General features: G+C 37.8%; 1 protein-coding gene across 1 annotated transcript in view; it reads left to right on the top strand.

Annotated features, from left to right (window-relative positions):
* Positions 1 to 21066, top strand: part of LRP2 (LDL receptor related protein 2) — a 220105-nt gene that overhangs the window by 93464 nt on the left and 105575 nt on the right. The window contains exons 17-29 of the mRNA XM_073019794.1: positions 2689 to 2881; positions 4628 to 4753; positions 5639 to 5769; positions 8312 to 8449; positions 8838 to 9119; positions 10760 to 10999; positions 12169 to 12288; positions 12618 to 12734; positions 14360 to 14737; positions 15949 to 16197; positions 17410 to 17621; positions 18424 to 18608; positions 19956 to 20184. Of these exons, the coding sequence (XP_072875895.1) occupies positions 2689 to 2881; positions 4628 to 4753; positions 5639 to 5769; positions 8312 to 8449; positions 8838 to 9119; positions 10760 to 10999; positions 12169 to 12288; positions 12618 to 12734; positions 14360 to 14737; positions 15949 to 16197; positions 17410 to 17621; positions 18424 to 18608; positions 19956 to 20184 (2600 nt within the window). The remainder of the gene's footprint in view (positions 1 to 2688; positions 2882 to 4627; positions 4754 to 5638; positions 5770 to 8311; positions 8450 to 8837; positions 9120 to 10759; positions 11000 to 12168; positions 12289 to 12617; positions 12735 to 14359; positions 14738 to 15948; positions 16198 to 17409; positions 17622 to 18423; positions 18609 to 19955; positions 20185 to 21066) is intronic.

The following is a 21066-nucleotide window of genomic DNA, read 5'->3' as shown; positions in this document are numbered from 1 at the left end:
GTAGAAAGAGGAGATAAACATGTTTGGTTTGTCAATCTGCTATTTTGAACCAGAAATTATCTTTTTTGAGGGCTTAGAATCAGGCCTACTGAGCTTGGAGAACTGCAATTGAGCTTGGAGAACTGCAATTGAGCTTAGTGCTCAGCAAAAGGTAGTATTGGGTTTCTCAGCTGCACACAGGTCAGGTCTCCCATAGGCACCTCCACAGGTCAGCGTCCTTCTGCTTTGTTGATCTGGAATTCTCATTGTATTTTTGGTAAACTTCAAGTCCATATGCTGAGCAATCTTTTAAAATATTCTTCATCATCAGTGGTATGCTGACTCTGTAAGCTTTGGTGAGGGAGGCATTACATTGTTCTTTTTTTTTTTTTTCTTGAATGAGTACACAGTATATGCAGGAAATGAGTCAGAAATCAAATTAACCAATGTGGTGGTGGTGTGGTGTAGTGCCAGATACTTGGGAGGATCACTTGAGGTAACGAGTTGGAGGCTGCAGTGAGCTATGATTGTGCCACTGCACTGTAGCCTAGGTAAGACCTGTCTCTAAAGAAAAAGAAAAATAAAAGGAAAAATAAAAAGAAATCATATTAAAAGTCAGGATTAGTTGAATGAAGCCCTCAGGAAAACTCCCTCCATCAATGATACCTTCTCTTTTCCAAATTCTCTTTTTCTACTGACTTCCCTATCATCAGATATGCTCAAGTTTCTCCCATCCTAAAAAAATATGCAACTTACCCTTCACTCCATGTTCCTCTTTAGTGATAAGTCCTTCTCTGCATTTCATGGTCAAGTTTCTTGAAAGATTGATTTGCACTTTACTATCCCCTCTTCCACATTTCTCACTGATTACTCACCTCTCGCAATCTGCCCCCCAGGTGGCTGAAACCCCTCTCATCCTGGTCACCTCTAGTCTCTTTCTTGCTAAATTAAATAATGCCTTTCAGTTCTGTATTTGGTACTTCGGCCATCTTCTCTCAACAATTCTTTCTTCCATGACAGCATACTCCTGGATTTCCTTCTATTTCTTGATCATTTTTTTTTTCTAGTGTACCCTGGAGATCTTTTATTTTTTGCTTGTTCTATAAAAAACTGTAAATCTGTTGTTCAACATTGGTCCTCCTTTCTCTGGATAATTTCACACCTTTCATGCCTTTGATTACTATCTATGTAGCAACTATAAATAATTGTGGGGAGACTTTTATAATAGTGCGTTTACTGAGTGTTTTTCCTCCCAACCTGGGGAATGAGGGAAGATCAAGCAAACTTTTCTGTAGGTCATGATAAAAACCTCTATGCAAGTTCTCTGTCTGAGGTTCAGACCCATAGTGCCAGCTGCCTTTTGGATATGTCACCTGGATATCCTACAATCACCTCTAAACCAACATGTCTAAGTAGATGCCTCATCCAACTTCTCACATGCCTTAGAGGAAGGACATGACCACTCACCCCTTCCTTAGTGCCCCATCCCCACCTGGTGGTCATCATGAACATTTCCCTCTCCTTTAGCCTCTATCATTAACTCATTAACGTCCAGCCACACTCCTAGAACATGTGGAGTGTTCAGTCTCTGTCTCTGTCAACCACCCCAGACCTCCGCTTTGCCATGTGGTCCATTAGGAATCTGTGCTCTCAGACCATCCTATGCATCTCTCCGTCTCAGCACCCATTACTCTTATTTTTGTCTCTTGGCCTAGTTGCCTCCTCCACTTTCACCACCTCACTATGAATTACCTTGAGGGTGGTGTCCACACTTCTTTCCAGATGCTTAACTTCTCTTTGACTTGGTTCCCTCGTCTGTAGAATAGGAGCGATACTAATGCCTACTTGATTGAGTGGCTGTGAGGATGAATGAATCCATGTAGAGTACTTGGTCCAGTTTCTGCCTCCTAGTAAGTGCTCATTTAATCTAAGCTGTAATTATTAACAGTATTAGCAATACTGTGTTTTCTAAATATATAGTTGGTTGTCTATCACACAGAGAACTTTCTTTTCACAATTTGCTGAATAAATGAAGAGGAAAAAGTAGTAAGATTTTTTTTTCTTCCTACCGCAAAAGAAAGAGGTATGGCTGTTTATTCTGATTCAGATTTTCTTTAGTGAAAAAAAGAAAAAAGAGGGGAAAAGAAGGCATAACAACTCCATAAAGAGGAAAGTGCTTTTTTTTTTTTTTTTTTTTTTTTTTAAATCAGTTCTGATTTCCTTTCTGGTATCTCTGCTGGTCTTTTCCAAACTTGGCAACTTTGTGACTGTGGAAGACTGTTGATGAGAGGGTTGGGCGGTGATACCTCAAGGTTACCCCCAGGTCGTACCTGGTGGTGTCAGCTTATCAGAGCCGTCTCCGGGTGGTAGTAGGTGAACTCAGGTATCTCTTCTTCAGATATTCTGCAGTGAGAAATTTTTTTCTGGAATGTTGCACATGGGAGTAAATCCAGGCCATACCATTCCTGGTTCTGTTTGTCAGTATCATATCTACTCTCTGAGATCCAAAGTTTGAGGAATGGATAGATTCTAAGTTTATCTCATGTTACTGCTCAGCAGCTTACAGAGTTTTTTTTTTTAAAAAGAATTCCACATGTGTTCCTGAAATATGCTGCAACTCTGACACAAAATTTCAATATGCATTAGTAGGAAAATTGATGTCTTACAAAATATACTTAGTTTAAAACATGTCCATATTTTAACTTATAGGAAGAGAAATTCTCGCAGCTAACAGGGTGGAAAACGTTGAAAGTTTGGCTTTCGATTGGATTTCAAAGAATCTCTATTGGACAGACTCTCATTACAAAAGTATCAGTGTCATGAGGCTAGCTGATAAAACGAGACGCACAGTAGTTCCGTATTTAAATAACCCCCGATCAGTGGTAGTTCATCCTTTTGCCGGGTAAGTGTGTTCATGTTTTCCTAAGAGCTTGAAACTGTATGTCTTTTACAGTCATTGAAAAGTGATGCCCTAGGAATTTGGTAAGTTCAGCAAATATAAGATTGAACCGCATAAGTTGAAATCACCTTAAATTTTATTTCTTTTTTCCTTCAAAAAACTTTATTTTGTGGGAGTAAAAAAAAAACCCAAAACAGTTCTAACTTTTGGCTTTCCCAGTCTTCACTGAAGTGTAGTTTTTTCACAGCTGCAGAGGACCAAACAATGTGATAGAGATTCAGTAGAGAAGGAGTGAATAGGCAACGGAATTGACAGGAAAGATCCAAATTCTTTCCCTGCTTTAATATATTGATACAAGCTTAGCAAAACTTGCTTAATCATTCAGTAGTTTTCAGAATAAAAAGTTTTTCAGACCACAGAGTTTCATGTTTTACCATTCTATAATTGGTGGTGCTAAACAAGGAAAGACAGAAGACTTCACAGTATTCCTTTTTGGTTCTTACCTTTCTTATTTACATATGTTTAACAGCTACTGTGTTTATTTAGAACAAATCTGAGCTATGTGTTGTGTATGAGTGGAATGATAAAAAAGATGGCCGGTAACTCACTAACGCCTGATTACCCAGGGAACATCCATCCCTGTACTTCCATTAGATATATAATCTCATCAGATCCCAAAGCTAGTTTGTGAAGGAGGTATGTGTAAATACCCATTTTAGAGAGAATGAATCTAAGACCCAGTGAGATAAAGTGACTTGTGAAAGAGCCCGCAGCTATTAGGCAACAGTCAGTATTCAAATTCCAGACCTGTCTGACTGGAATGCCTGTGTACCTAAAAAAAGTCTGTTTGCTGCATCTAGAGTGTCTGCTTTAATTTTCTCTCTGTAAGATAATAAAAGAGACACATTTTAAAACTGATGTTATTATTGATAATAAATTTCATTGCCCTATAGCAAGTTAAACAGTTGATTTTTTAAATGGATTTGTCTTAACTCAAACTGTTGGCCTTTGGTTTTGAAAAACTGTTGAGTTCCTTTCCTGATGACTCTTGTTTAAAATGATATGAAGTAGTTACATTTCAGAAAGTTACATTTTGGAAAAGACTAATTTTGATTCCTCTGGATATCTTAAAAGAGAAAAAGGTGTTTGGTTTTTTTTTTGTTGTTGTTGTTTTTGTTTTTTTTTCCTCTAGACTTATCTTTTTCCCACTGTTTAGAATATTGAAAAAACGCCTTGGGTCAGATACTGTTTGCATTGCATTGATTTGGATGCTTTCTTCATCTGAGATGAATGGTTTCCTGCAAATGTATCAATTTCTTATGCAAGAATGACTAGAAGATCCTGAATGTTTAATCCAGAGAGAAAGAGATTGAAATCTGTTTTCTTGCTCTGCTTGCTGTTTATTATTTTGTTTTAACAACATGGAATATTAATAGGTAACCTGAATTGTGTCTTGTTAGAGAATACGTTGGGTGACAATAGTTTTAGGTCCTAAAATCTAAGACAGTAGTTCCCTTCTCTCAACGCCCATTTAAATGCCATTTGTATTTGTGACTTTGGTTACATGTTGACAACTAAATTTTAACTGACAATTATGTCAGTTATACTCTAAATATGTTAAGCTCAATAGCATATAAAGAAAACGAAATTAATTGCAGTATCTGGAGAATCTCTGTTTGTTCTAAATCTCTGGAAATCATGTAGTTTGTCCCAGTGTTAAGAGCCTTGACTTACTACTGCTTTTTCTAGGTATCTATTCTTCACTGATTGGTTCCGTCCTGCTAAAATTATGAGAGCACGGAGTGATGGATCTCACCTCTTGCCTATAGTAAACACTACTCTTGGATGGCCCAATGGCTTAGCCATCGATTGGGCGTAAGTAGGAATTATCATCCCTGTGACTTAGTTCCCTTTTACTGCAGAACACATAATGAGGCAGGTTGGGTGATGTGATGGAGTAAGGAAACTGGTACTGCTTGCCCTCGTGGAATTTTAAATAATTAATTGGTGATGGGAGAAGGATATTGAATAAGAACACAAAGAACATAAACGTAGTTGGCCAGCTACTGCTGGGGTGAAAACTAATTAATTCATGAGTATTCTGAGAAAATTACTAGAGAAAGCTGAATGATAAGATTTAGTGGAAACTTAAGATGGGGGTAGTGGGTCCCAAGCCCCATTGGAAGTAGGGTACAGATTTGATGAACTGTAGGTTGTATGTAATTTCTTACAGAGAGCGTCTTGAGTTTAGGAAATCTTTGGAGTCAGTTAATCAACAAATGCACATTTGTTTACATGCACTTTGGGAGAACTTTAAAAGTATAAGATATGGTTCTCAAGAAATTGATGATCTGTCTGGGAACATAGGAAAAGGAATAGAGTAAATAAGCTTATAAAGATGAAAATGCCAAAGTAACTTATGGGAGAAAAAAAGGGAAGAAATATATTAACTTTTTAAACATAGATTACTACCAATGTTTTCCTAAACTTGTTGATTTCACAAGGAGAAAATAAAATTTCTGCCTCAAAGATAGCAACATTTTAAGTTTTCTAAGACAATTGATTGAAAGTCACTTCATGAAATAGCTCTCTCTTTCTGGGGGACATAAAACTATTAAATTTTTAATAAATATAATTTAAATTTTAAAAACTTTGTTTAATAAATGTGTGAACGGACCCTACTGTTTCTGAATGCCCTTTGTGTGAAGGGTGCTCTGATAGTTTTTGGATAAGAGATAATTAAACATTTTATTATTTTAGTGCTTCACGATTATACTGGGTAGATGCCTATTTTGATAAAATTGAGCACAGCACCTTTGATGGTTTAGACAGAAGAAGACTGGGCCACATAGAGCAGATGACACATCCATTTGGACTTGCCATCTTTGGAGGTATGTTTTAAAGCAATAAAGGTATGTATTGTTTTTACACATTGCAAGTTACAACAGTAAACTCATCCTCATGTGGCATTCTCACAATCCCAGAAAAGCTGGCCACTTTAAAATGAAAAAATTTTAAATAGCGCTATTATATATAGACAAAACATTCGGTTTGTTGATGGTGTATTTCATTTTTAGAGTGTGATTTTTGTTTCGCATATATTTGTATAATGTTGACAATGTATATGGGTATAGCACTTTGTAGATTACATGTATTATACCATTCAACATCCCAACTACTTAGTTATACAAGTATCACATGAAGAAACAGTAAATTACTGCCTTCATTTTCAAGAATAAAACAGCAAGAGCTGTTTATAGTCATCATTGTGCATTTCATTATTCTCCAGTGTTTGTAAGAATCTCATTAGAGATCCTTATGGAAAAAACGATTACACGTATTCATCAACTATATATTCACTGAATGACTTTGAAACTTTTTTATTCAAAATGTTGGAGAACTGACATCATCTTTGTTTTATAGAAGTGTTAGGTTATGCTTTACGAAGAACAGTGAGACGCAATTGTTTTTTCATCAACCTTTCCAAATAATTTCATGCTACTAGTGAAAATTGCTGGGAAACATGAATTCTGGGGAACTACAGTCACAATGAGCACAGCCAATGCTCACCTGCCTTCTCAGCTCCCCATTTGAGTGTAGGCTTGCTGTTGTGAGTTGAGTTGCTGGGAATAAGAATATAGCCTGGTACCATGAAACAGGTGGTTTGCTTAGTCTTGAAAACAGGAGCTCTGTGAATGGTTGTACAGCTTGTGCACTGCATAAAAATGCTAGGCCAAGAGGGTGAGGAGAGACTGAAATCTATCCTGGGTCTGTTTGACAAACCATGATTATTCTAGTTAGAGGGGTCATGTTTTGTTTAGGTCTACCAAAAGCCCTGTGTATATGCTAGTTGTGTCCCTGGTTGAAACCTCCTACTTTGAATAATTAACATAGTGCTTGAAAAGACTAGACACTCACTATAAATCAAAGACTTTCTCACATGCATAGAATGTATGTGTGGAATGAATAGTTAGTAAGTATATTGCATATCTTGTCCTGCTGTCTGTTTATCTGTGGAGGAGTGTGTGGTATTTTTAAAAGGCTCATGAGATTTTTGATGAGTTAATTATAAATACTCCTCCCGTCCCCCTCCTGCCGCCGCCATCCATTTACTCCCTTTTACTAATGATGTCAGACACATGCTATTTGCTGTCACATAGAAACATTATAAAAATGTTGAATTTTCTCTGCTCTGGGATGAGATGTTTTGGGATTCAAGAAAATGTAGTTTTAGTATCTTTTGGTTTCATCAGTATGAAAAAAATTGAATGCATACCCATGAGGGCAACACAACATTCCCAAAACAGCAATAATTATTTGTTTCTTTCAACACTGTCGTTTATTGTGAATTTCTTTTGGAAAGTTCTTTTGTTGTGCAACACTAGAGAAATTGTGTACCTTTTTACTAAAGGGCTAGATCTTCTTGATTGTGCACCACACAGAACTAAAAGATTTATTGAACTCCTTACTTATTCAAGTATATTAGGATACCTTTGTGAGTAGTGGGACTGGGATTGCCAGTTTCTAGAAAGATTTAGGGAGTCCAATGACGACTGGTCATAGATTAGAGCACGGATAAGGAAATTGGTCGAACAAAATTTACGACATCTTAAGCATTTTCTGATTAATTAGGGTTTTCTAGTTAAACTATCATTAAAGAGAAAATCCACGTTGATGCAATTCTTTCTTTTAAAAATATATGTTTACTTTCCTGCTGCAGTAGTTAGTGTAAAGTGAACATGATTAAATTTGTGTTGTTTAGAATCTTACGTTGCCTCTCTCTTACTGTTCTGAGCATCATGGAACATTAGTAGTGTGGTTATAGGTGAATGCACACTTGTGTTGAGATTGTTATTGATCCTCAAACATACAATGAAAGTTCCTTTGTGATCTAGACCTGTACTTTTCCTTCTCAACGGCTTCTTATTTAAGTCAAAGGGAAAAAAAATACAATTTAAGCGCTGTCATTAAAACATAGAATATGAACTGTTTGACCTGGGAAGGATCTCAGGAACGATTCAGACTGTCTCCTTCACACAGTGTAGTATTTGCCTAAGAGCACTCAGCAGGTGAGTGCTTTAGCGGGCGCAGACCTATGAGGCCTCATTGAGTTGCTCTGTAGAAGAATTCTCTGATTCTTGTTTTCACTATTACCTATGCAGAACTAAACCCAATTGCTACTAAATGCCATCATAAAACTCCATATATGCTTGCCTGAACCTGAACCCTGGTATTATTAACATACAGACTTCCACAGAGCATTACTAGGGCATAACAAGTTATGGAAAATGGTAACAGAAACATATTACAGATATTTATGGGGGAGATGATCGTATCTGCAAGAAGAATTACAAGCCTATTGCATTTTCTCAAGTGATTTATTTATAAGTTAGCTGTGACTGAAAATATTAATCTACCCATGTTTCTTCTCAGAGCATTTATTTTTTACTGACTGGAGACTGGGTGCCATTATCCGAGTCAGGAAAGCAGATGGTGGAGAAATGACAGTTATCCGAAGTGGCATTGCTTACATACTGCATTTGAAATCATATGATGTCAACATCCAGACTGGTGAGATTGCCCAGTTTTTTTTTTTTTTTTTTGGTATGAGTTTATTTATTTGTTATAGTGGCTCCTGTTCTTTTTAAGTACTTATTACTTGAAGGTCTAGCTCCTGATAGTTTTATATTCTTGTCGTTCACATAATCTAAGAGTGTAAGACTTTGAATCTCTGTTAAATGCTGCTACCCTTAAACATTGTCAGGAAAAACACATTTTGGGACTTTTCCTTACCTAAATGGAGTGTTGTATTTGGCAGGTTGATTTCCAAGAGGAAGCTACTTTTGAGTATTGGATCTGAAAAATGTTTTGTCTCGTTTGTTTTCCTTCACAAATCAAACCCGTGACCCACCTAGTGAAAATGTACATGACTGACTCCCTTGGGGCTTGGCTTTTGCAGGTTCTAACGCCTGTAATCAACCCACGCATCCTAACGGTGACTGCAGCCACTTCTGCTTCCCGGTGCCAAATTTCCAGCGAGTGTGTGGGTGCCCTTATGGAATGAGGCTGGCTTCCAATCACTTGACATGCGAGGGGGACCCAACCAATGAACCACCCACGGAGCAGTGTGGCGTATTCTCCTTCCCCTGTAAAAATGGCAGATGTGTACCCAGTTACTATCGCTGTGATGGAGTCAACGACTGTCATGATAACAGTGATGAGCAACTATGTGGCACACTTAGTAAGTAGCTGTGCACTGACGATATTTCCTGGGATGAATAGAGTAGAGGTGGGCTTTAAAGAAAATAAATAAAAGCTTGGGCTATTTATATGGGAAAAAAATATCTTTTAGAATTTCAGATTCTTGACAAGTACTTTGAAGGCTTTTAGAAAGCTAAGCAAGAAATTTCATTCATAATGTTATGGATGGTTTCTAGCCTTGATTTAGACTATCTTCAACAATTTTTTTCTTTGACATTGGCTGTTTGGACCAATGCAGTCATTATGTCTTGGCAAACTCCTCAAAAAGTCAAATCGAAATAAACTAGATCTGGCCAGGCAAGGTGGCTCATGCCTGTAATCCCAGCATTTTGGGAGGCTGAGACAGGAGGATTGCTTGAGTCCAGAAGTTTGAGACCAGTCTGGGAAACATGACGAAACCCAGTCTCTACAAAAAAATACAAAATTCCAAATAGCTGGGGCTATTACAAAATACACACACAAAAAAAACACCAAAATTACAAGTAGCTGGGACTACAGGCACATGTCACCACATCCAGCTAATTTGTATTTTGTATTTTCACAAAATTTGTAAAATACAAACATTTGTACTTAGGAGGCTAAGGTGGGAGAGTTGCTTGAGCTGGGGAGGTTGAGGCTGCAGTTAGCCAAGACTGTGCCACTGTACTTCAGCCTGTGCAACAGAGTGAAGCCCTGCCTCAAAAAAATAAGCCAACAAACAACAACAACGAAAATAAACTAGACCTAACCTTCAGCAACTGAGGCAATAGTATCACAGAATAACTACTTGCAATCATAGCCTTTGGAAAATATCATGTGTTATATTCCTTTTCCCCCATGTTAGAGTAAAATAAATTAAAAATGAAATGGTGATCTTAACCTTTATATTCTTCTTTTGATGGTAATCTAGTCTATATAGATTGAGGCCTAATAAACACTATTGCAGAAAGCAAAAGTATTATGTTCAAATTAAAAAAAAGAGGACAGTTGAAATCTCAGAAATCTCTATCAAGGCGAAATTAATACTAATAATAACTTTTCTTTTGGAGAGAAAGAGGAGTGACAGATTTGAAAGAGTAAAGTGCTCACTTGTACATTTTTCTGAAATTTCTTAAATGTTCATCTTTTTGTGTATTATCTTCTCGTTTCTAAGAGCACAAAATTTTACCTTAATGTTTTATCTATTTGCACTTTTCATATGACACATTTTCAAGCTTTCTATAGTCTGAATTTGAAATTGTGGTTGGAGGAAGTAACAGCTTGAAAGTTAAGGATGAGCTTTAGAGTCAGTCCAACCAGAGTGTGAATCATAGGCAGGTTCCTAAATCTCTCAAAGCCTCAATTTCCTTATCTGTAAAATGCAGACAATTATATGTACTTTATAGTATTCTTGTGAGGATTTAAAGCAAACTTATATGATGTGTGTGTGCATAACTTAGAAAAATGCCTTTTCTATGATAAATACCAAATAAATGCCAGCTAATAATGATGTTAATGATGATGACATCACTTGATGAACATTTCTCCTTATTATATACAATGCCTCCATTATAAAAGGTGAACTGAGCCTTTACAAGGCAAGAACTCATTTAAAAGTCTGTAAAAACGAATTTGTTCATGACCAGTTTGTTACTATTGTAGATAATACCTGTTCATCTTCGGCGTTCACCTGTGGCCATGGGGAGTGCATTCCTGCACACTGGCGCTGTGACAAGCGCAACGACTGTGTGGATGGCAGTGATGAGCACAACTGCCCCACCCACACACCTGCTTCCTGCCTTGACACCCAGTACACCTGTGATAATCACCAGTGTATCTCAAAGAACTGGGTCTGTGACACAGACAATGATTGTGGGGATGGATCTGATGAAAAGAACTGCAGTAAGTTTTGAACTGGTTTCTCTTGGTTGGTCAGCCTTGTAAATAGACTTCAACAACCAAACAGCCTTGCATTCTTTCCTCTAAGGCTCATACAATTTTCATTGTCTCTTTAGTACTTCTATTCCACTTGTCAATCTCTGTATCGCTAGGTTATAAGGATAAAGGCATGTGCCTGCACATGGGATGCTTAGAGTCCACCTGTAAGTATTGAGTTCTATGGAAGCAAAGCAAGGACTGCCTCTGATGCCAAATATTTCAATTCAGATAGGAATTGAAAAAGTGAAAATCCCTCAACTATCTATTTATATATTTAAAACAATATTAAAAGTCACATAGACATATCCAGACCTTTGGCTATTGATGTTTCTTTTTCATTTAGTACAAGCAAAAAGACATCAAAATAAAGAGGCACAGAAAATTTAAATTTCCATTGATCTTATCCACATGTTTTCCATCTTGCCAGTTCTGCTTTCCTTTAGCTTGTTGTTTTATTTCATGTCTTCAATAATAGTTTAAGATGGAGCAAAGTTCCCTGGGCTAAGTTCTAGTTCTGATTGCACCACTAGGCAAGTCACTATCATTTGGAATAGATGAGCTTTAAGATCCCTTCTAGCTTTCATACCCTATAAGTCTGTGTTTAATATAATTTCATGTTGTGGGTGGGACCAGCCACTGCATCCGACTCCAAGGCTATGGTCTTAACAGCAAGGTAGGACCCTGGTTTTTAGAATTGTTCTGTTTAGACTTTTACATCCAGTTTGGGGGATCTATCTACACACTGTTGCTACTAGGCATGTGGGTCATGCTGGTTTTGTTGCCTAATTGGGCTCCATTGCTTGGCTTTGGTCTAGAGTCATGGACTTCGTAGTATTCGTTAAATGTAGTCCCAGTCCAAGCACATGATGCTTACTTTCTAAATGTGGTCTATTTTCCAAGGTGTAGTAACAGTTTCTGACTCTGCCCTGTAATCCTTTATTCTCAATTCTAAAACCTATCCTAGTTTTGAGTTCTTTTGCTTAGCTGACTTTGATAGTGTGGCTGATTTGAAAGAATTTTGAACCCATGTACAATTGAGATAACTTCTGTAGCTATTTAGCCATTTTTAGTTTGACTCTGGTACTTGTTGCACAGGAAATAAACTTGTTGGTTTTGTTTTCGGATGACATTAGATTCGACAGAGACATGCCAGCCTAGTCAGTTTAATTGCCCCAACCATCGATGTATTGACCTATCTTTTGTCTGTGATGGGGACAAGGATTGTGTTGATGGATCTGATGAGGTTGGCTGTGGTAAGTGCATTGCTTTTGTTTTTATTCACAGTGTTTATTTAGAAAAATCTCAGTGTTAACACATGGACAGAAGGAGGGGAACATAACACACTGGGGCCTGTTGCGGGGTGGGGGATGGGGGAGGGATAGCATTAGGAGAAATACCTAATGTAGATTATGGGTTGATGGGTACAGCAAACCACCATGGCACATGTATACCTATGTAACAAACCTGCACCTTCTGCATATGTACTCCAGAACTTAAAGTATAACAACAAAAAAGAAAAATCTCAGTGTTTAGTCATTTTAGCCTTGAGTTAATTTCTAATGCTTTTCTCTTTCATTCTTAGTATTAAACTGTACTGCTTCTCAATTCAAGTGTGCCAGTGGGGATAAATGTATTAGCGTCACGAATCGTTGTGATGGTGTTTTTGACTGCAGTGACAACTCGGATGAAGCAGGCTGTCGTAAGTAACACAAACCCAGCATGTTTCAGACAAAGGGGTCATTTCATTTTTGCCAGTATTGATATTGATATTGCCACACATTTTCCCTAACTCAGACAAACTGGGGGAAAGTATCCTCAAAGGAATGCAGTATTGAACATACAGTAAAATTGAGTAGACATTGCCATATAATGTGTAATTAGCGAATCAAGTGGTTGTATAAATGGACACTTCAAATAGTGTCTTAGATGGGCTAAATGTTTCTTAGATATTTTTGTTTTCAGTTTTAGTTTTTCTTAGGACTTCCCATGTTAGTGGGTTTAAACTTTTGAGGCTCTACTCCATATAAAGATATTTTACTGGTTTCTTTTAAGTTTCAGAAGAGAGCTCAAATCATGGTGTAGGAATGGTATGGAGCTGTATTTAGTATTGACTCTGATGAACTCATTCTTTGTGCTATTATGTGTTGAATATCTGCTAAGATGTTACTTGTAGCCTTTGTCCTTAGACTCTGGTAAGGGAGATTATAGAAGGCAAGAGACAATTAAGCAAGATAGACAGTTACAAGGGTCTTAGAAATGGCACAGACAAAATTCTATGGAGGTTCAGAGAAGAGAAATTTCTTCCAGTTGGAAGACTCAAGTAGGACTTCATACAATATAATTCTGATGGATCTATAATCTTCACAGACTGGAAACCTATACTCGCATGATTTGTTATTTGCCCACTTTTTGTTTTAAATGAATTTTAGACTTGCAAAAACTCATCAGTGAGTTGATTATTTGTTTGAACAATGGTGTTTCAGACTATAAAAAGTAAGTTTTCATGATTTTTCCTCCTGCATCATAAAGGTAGTGTGTAAAGCCATGGATTAAAATGAAAAGTTAAATAAAATGCTTATATACTTTATAGTTTGCATAACATCTAGAAATTCCTAATCACTAATTTTCCTGTTTCACATTAAAAACATAAAATTCTGTGATGAACTGAGGTTAAACTGTCAATTGGTGCTGGCTTGCTGTTGCCCTGTGAGATCCCTGGTAGAGAGTTTTGGTTTACCCCTGTGAAATAGGGAAGCGGTTCTTACCTATATCTCCAGGATTGCTCGATGAACAGTGGAAAGTTTGCAAAGAATTGAGTATTTACCTTTACCTTTAGTTTTACTTAGTGTGTGCTGGTTTCATTGGATATAGTTCATCTGAGGGAAAATAGTAACACCCAAACATGATAATAAACACATGAAGTTCAAAGTAATCATAGCTATTTAAGCTGTATTGTAATGTTCTAGTGATTCTTTCATAGAAAGATAGATAAACTTTATTATTGAATCTGCAATTGGAAGAACATTAGAAACACAGGAAAAGGAAACGGAATGTTCTTTTGACACAGGTACTTACTTATCTGCTAGTCAGCAGTTGTGCATTCTGTACTTCGTTTGTTGTCAGATCCACTAGTTGCCACAGAAGTGTTTCTATGTACTATGATGTGGGAGAAGACTCTATATCATTTAGCCTTCAATATTAATTTGGTCATAGTCATTACTATAAACCTACTGTTGGATCCAAAATAATTTCCTCTAAGTGTAGACTATAAAAGGGGTCACAAATTACATTCACAAGCCCATTTTCCCCATGTTTTCCTTCTAGCAACCAGGCCTCCTGGTATGTGCCACTCAGATGAATTTCAGTGCCAAGAAGATGGCATCTGCATCCCGAACTTCTGGGAGTGCGATGGGCATCCAGACTGCCTCTATGGATCTGATGAGCACAATGCCTGTGTCCCCAAGACTTGCCCTTCATCATATTTCCACTGTGACAACGGAAACTGCATCCACAGGGCATGGCTCTGTGATCGGGACAATGACTGCGGGGATATGAGTGATGAGAAGGACTGCCCTACTCAGCCCTTTCGCTGTCCTAGTTGGCAATGGCAGTGTCTTGGCCATTACATCTGTGTGAATCTGAGTGTAGTGTGTGATGGCATCTTTGACTGCCCCAATGGGACAGATGAGTCCCCACTTTGCAGTAAGTTTCCTGACCACAGTTTACTGGCCATAAACTCATTCTGAACAGTAGCCTCGTGTGCATTACCATTGTCACAGTCACTGTGTAGCTTTGTAGGAAGGATTTCAGTTCCTCTCTGAGTTCACATCTGTGTAGGGAGTAACCATAGTTGAATTTAAATACATCACCATTGGATAATTTTCTGATTAAATCTTTTGTACTTGGTTATGTGTTTTTACTTCTTTTTATGTCTTTGTTTCAAAAAATGAGACTAAATTGAGGCCATTAGATTGTCAAATTAAATTTGGTTCTGTTGGCAATGTGCTTATTAATTTTTCTAACTTTAATATTTTCTAATTTCAATCAGAACTTGTCACAAAAAAATGAAGTCCAGGGATTTGTGTTGCTGTGATTAAAGTGCTGTGATTGGCATGTAATCCTAATTACTGTCATTTCTTTCTTTCCTCTTTAATCAATGCTCACTCTCAGATGAACCCCAGCCAGGTATGATTGTGAAGTATTTCAGATTCTTATGATTTCATATATGTTGTTTGTTCTGAAAACGTCCTGATTATATTAACTTGCTTCCCTTTCTAATGCATGTCTGTGTTATGACTCTTACAAATATGTTAGAGTACACATGGAAATAGAGGGCGTTTGCATCCCCAGGCATGTGAACTGTCTTAGGGTGGCTTTAGGCATTTTCATTTCGGCCCTGAAACTAAGGCATGATGATGTGTTATTGGATCTGTGTACTCTAATGTTTCAGTGACCTTTCCCTCTTTGATTTGTTCACTTCATAGATTTTTTAGTCTTTTCTCTTAAATGTTTGTCTATCTTCCATTTCTGTATAGATAGAAGAATTTCAGAGGAAGAAAATGAGAAACAATTTTAGGTGTCTTTGCATGCTCTATCAATGACACTTTTCTTCGTTGATGTCAACAATATTTTTCCAAGGGTTCTCATTGCATTAAATGGAGTTATACTATCGGGTTGTAGTGAAGAAGGTGGTCATACTCCAATAGATATGAAGGATGGTAAATCCTCAGGCAAATTAGAGCAAACCCTGAACAGCCTGTGGAACTCACCCAAGTGAATGCTGCACTTAGCTCTTGTCTGGGCATCATATTGAAGGTGGCATGAGACTGCATAATAAATGTTGCATAAGAGTGAATCAAAGAAGCAAAGATTCTTGATTTTCTTTTTTCATTATTCTCTTTCTTTTTTTCTAGACGGGAACAGCTGCTCAGATTTCAATGGTGGTTGTACTCACGAGTGTGTTCAAGAGCCCTTTGGGGCGAAATGCCTATGTCCATTGGGATTCTTACTTGCCAATGATTCTAAGACCTGTGAAGACGTAGATGAATGTGATATTCCAGGCTCTTGCAGCCAGCACTGTTACAACATGAGAGGTTCTTTCCGGTGCTCATGTGATACAGGCTACATGTTAGAAAGTGACGGGAGGACTTGCAAAGTTACAGGTAATTGCTGAATTAACCCTAGCCAGTTTATCAGCACATCCCGGAGCTTAAAATCAAATGGCACATGTAGGCATTTGACAATGTTGATTAGGAGATAGATCGACTTGAATCCTGGAAAGATTATGCAATCTCTTTAAACCTCAATTTTTTGTGAGGATTAAATGGGGTAATACACATTAAAATCTTGGTGTATTTTGGAAAATAGAGGTTAAAACATATACAAGTCGATGATATTTTAAATCATTGGCTTTTATATCATTTAAAATGACTTCTATACTATAGTTAAGCATCTTTATATAATGCTTCATTAGTTGAATTCAACCAATATTAATTCAGTTTCTGCTATAAGAAAGTGATTTTTACTGTGTATTAGGACATTGATTTGACCACTTTCAAAGTGACCAAATAGAGGAAGCTAAAACAAAAACAGAAAGTTTCTTTCTTTTACATATAGTAGGAGTCTGGATGTCAGACAGTCCACGGCATGGGTCTGCTCTGTTATCCTCATCGTGTGACTTACATCAAGGGTTCCAATGCTCCAGGCTTTAGCTTCCCTTAGAAAGTAGGACAGGGAAAGAGAAAGTGGAAGGCAAGCAGCTTCCTTTTTAAGGATGTGACCTGAAATTTGATTCATAATTTCTACTCACATCCTATTGGTCAGAACTTAGTCATGTGGTTATCCAAACTTCAGTGGAGGGAGAGAAATGTCTCTGGCTGGAGAGTCTGTGCCAAGCTAAAACTTGGCATGCTTTATTACTGAAAAGAAAAAGAAGAGACGGGGTGTTGGGAGAATTAGAACTCTCTGCCATAGTTGAGAGCCTCAGAAAACAGAAATATTTAAGACATGATTCCTGCTGTCCAGAAGCCTACAATCTATTAAATAGTAAGGAAGATAAACAAAGTGCAAAAATAAATACAGTAAAAGGAAGAATGTAAGCATAGTCTCCTCTAGACTAGTATTTAGAAACACATTTAAATATAACCCAGGAAAGAGTCTATTTTAAGGACTCATGAAAACCAGCTAACTATTAAGGTTAAGAATGAAGTGATTAAAATCATTCTTACGGGGCTTCCTCCCCTCCCCACCAACTTACTATAGTTTGGAATTACACCTTCTTTTTGTTATCAAAAGTATTGAATCAAATGTTTTAAAGAGTTGTTTTGTGTTTTCTCCCAGTATCATTGAAATTTTTGCATTTTTTTCTTGAACAGCATCTGAGAATCTGCTGTTACTTGTGGCAAGTCAGAACAAAATTATTGCCGACAGTGTCACCTCCCAGGTCCACAATATCTATTCATTGGTCGAGAATGGTTCTTACATTGTAGCTGTTGATTTTGATTCAATTAGTGGTCGTATCTTTTGGTCTGATGCAACTCAGGGTAAAACCTGGAGTGCGTTTCAAAATGGAACGGACCGAAGAGTAGTAAGTACATTTCTGTTGACCTTTGGCCTGGCTAGTTCCCCTGTCTTGGGTCTGTTTGCTGTTATTCACCAGTGAGAGAAGGCCCTACCTCATCCGGGTAGCTCTCATGGTACCTTCTGGGCCACATAACACCCAAGAGACTTGCATGTTCATAACTACGAATTTATGGCTATTTTCAATAGGAGGGTGGCCTCTGAAGGCAGATGCATGATTCTGAATTCCAGGTCAGTGATGCAGAGAGCTCACAATGTCTTTAAGTTTCCTTTTGCAGTCTTTTCTTGTGGATGAGAGCAGAGGAAAATGCAGGAAAGTTAAGGGGTTGCTTTTCTTAACTTTAATTTAGTGATATTTCTCAATCCATCTCCCAGAATTTCAGTTTCTTGGCTCCTGATAGTTACATTTCCTCTGCCTCTTACAACTTTATTTTGTAATTATTGGTGCTTAATTAACAGAGATATTATTCTTTGCATGCAAACACTATAACGTTTCGTAATGTTGCCAACTAAGCAAATGGATAGAGCTTTTGCTTAGTTGCAAAAACTTTTGAAACCAAAACGAAACTACGCACTAACCCAACAATGAAGTTATCTTAGAATATTCAGTGGGACAAAATCTTGTATACTTTTCTCGGAAAACCCTACTGTTGATTTGGTGGTTAGCTACATGAGAGGACAAAATTTTCTAATCCTGACAAGTAATTATAGGACAAGTTAGATGTTTTAATCTAGATTTTTATATAATATCCATGTTTGCATTCATTTATTTGCTCTAGAAATCAGTCTTTATTCACTTTTGTCTTTAGATATTTGACAGTAGCATCATCTTGACTGAAACTATTGCAATAGATTGGGTAGGTCGTAATCTTTACTGGACAGACTATGCGCTGGAAACAATTGAAGTCTCCAAAATTGATGGGAGCCACAGGACTGTGCTGATTAGTAAAAACCTAACAAATCCAAGAGGACTAGCATTAGATCCCAGAATGAAGTAAGACTTTTTTTTTTTTTTAATTATGTTGCCTTGACATGGTTATGATGAGGGAAAAACAACAATAACATGATGTAGCTGATATGCATGTTGCTGATATGCAAAATTTAAAATGATCCCTTGTTTAAACATGGTAGGTGTCCAACTGGGTATTGCTATCTCTCCTTCATCTGAATTATCCTCTTCATGAAGTATATAAGAGCAATTGATTGTTTACTTTATTTTTAGATCACATTGATTTATTAGCTTGGCAATACAGTTTTCAAAATGTCATATAATTAAAAATTAAGTTTCTGGCCGGGCGTGGTGGCTCACGCCTGTAATCCCAGCACTTTGGGAGGCCGAGGCCGGTAGATCACTAGGTCAGGAGATCGAGATCATCCTGGCAAACATGGTGAAACTCTGTCTCTACTAAAAATACAAAGAGAATTAGCCAGGCATGGTGGTGGGCGCCTATAGTCCCAGCTACTCGGGAGGCTGAGGCAGGAGAATGGCATGAACCTGGGGGAGCGGAGCTTGCAGTGAGCAGACATCATGCCACTGCACTCCAGCCTGGGCGACAAAACAAGACTCTGTCTCGAAAAAAAAAAAAATTAAGTTTCTAATTACTGCATGCAGTAATAGTCCATAGAGGGGCCAGTTTGATGTAACTTTGATAACTCATGATTATACAACATAAAAGCTGGATTTTTCTGCTTCAGTTTTATGTAGTTTATGAGAGCTCCCTTTTAAGTCATGTAAGGAAGGCAGTTTTTGCCTACTGGTCCTAAAGGGAAGGTAGACAAATTCTCCCATGTGTTTGGAAATCTTTGAGGGCTTCTTTCCCTGAATTTACTTATATTTGATAACTTAGATTCTTTGCTGCAGGGCGGCAAATTAGGCAAGTTATGTTCAATGTGATGTTGACTTCCTAGATATTGTAAAGTATTACACACCAGTGAAATTTATGATGAATCCGTGATGAAGAATAAATTAATCTCCTTATCTAAAAACATGACAGGGTAGACAAACAAGGACAGATGGATTTTTCTAGATCAACTATTTGTGGATTATAAACAAACATGAATTGGCATTGAGACGTTTCAATATCATAATGTACTACATTATGACATTATGTATTACATGTTTTATGAAACATTATAAAAATACCCAGATGGGTTGTGATTGTGTTATGACAGTTTTACTTTGTGATGCTTAGAGGAAATAATAAACTCTGTGCACATATTCTGAACCAGAGATGATTTATTTTAAGCAGGGCATAAACAGGATGTTGTATTATTTAAAATGACAGTTATTTTAAATACTTAAATACATCCCCTCCAATTGGTAACTCGTTTCCTTTCCCAGTGAGCATCTATTGTTCTGGTCTGACTGGGGCCACCACCCTCGCATCGAGCGGGCTAGCATGGACGGCAGCCTGCGCACTGTCATTGTCCAGGACAAGATCTTCTGGCCCTGTGGCTTAACTATTGACTACCCCAACAGACTGCTCTACTTCATGGACTCCTATCTTGATTACATAGACTTTTGTGATTATAATGGACACCATCGGAGACAGGTGATAGCCAGTGATTTGGTAAGTTGGTGGTGAGGAAAACCAAATTAAAACTACAGTTGTGGATAGGTAGAAATCACACGAGTATCAGAAAAGCTAAGAAATTGATTTTTGTGTCATAGACAATATCAGGTCAATCCAGGAAATACCAGCAACAGTGAGACGCAGTCTATCCCATATGAATAACAGGAAAATGAATATTTTCATTCCAGTTCATGGTCAGATTGTGCCTTGTCCAGGGAGGATTTTTATAACTCGTGTGATTTAGTTGAGCTGTAGATGTGAATCTGTTGCTTCTATACCTTTAAAAATGGTGTCAAGTGGCCGGGCGTGGTGACTCACGCCTGTAATCCCAGCACTTTGGGAGGCCGAGGTAGGTGGATCACCTGAGGTCAGGAGTTTGAGACCAGCCTGGTCAACATGGTGAAACCTCATCTCTACTAAAAATACAAAAACTAGCCAGTGTGGTAGTGCATGCCTATAGTCCTAGCTACTCAGGAAGCTGAGACAGGAGAATTGCTTGAGCCCGGGAGGCAGAGGTTGCAGTGAGCTGAGATTGCATCACTGCACTCCAGCTCAGGTGACAGAGTAAGACTCTGTCTCAAAAAAAAAAAAAAAAAAAAAAAATTGTCAAGTAAAAATTTATAACTTAACTTGCCCAGGCACATTGTCTCACATCTGTAATCCTAACACTTTGAGAGGCTGAGGTTTGGTGGATTGCTTGAGCCCAGGAGTTCAAGACCAGCCTGGGTAACATGGCAAAACCCCATTTCTACCAAAAAAAAAAAAAAAATTTGCTGGGCATGGTGGTGTGTGCCTATAGTCCTGGCTACTTGGGAGGCTGAGGTGGGAGGATCGCCTGAGCCCAGGGAGGTCAAGGCTGCAGTGGGCTGTGATTGTGCC

Source organism: Chlorocebus sabaeus, chromosome 10 (assembly GCF_047675955.1).
Source record: "Chlorocebus sabaeus isolate Y175 chromosome 10, mChlSab1.0.hap1, whole genome shotgun sequence".
NCBI classification, from domain to species: Eukaryota; Metazoa; Chordata; class Mammalia; order Primates; family Cercopithecidae; genus Chlorocebus; species Chlorocebus sabaeus.
Note: the sequence above shows the minus strand (reverse complement) of the source record. Positions and strands in the feature narration are given on the sequence as shown.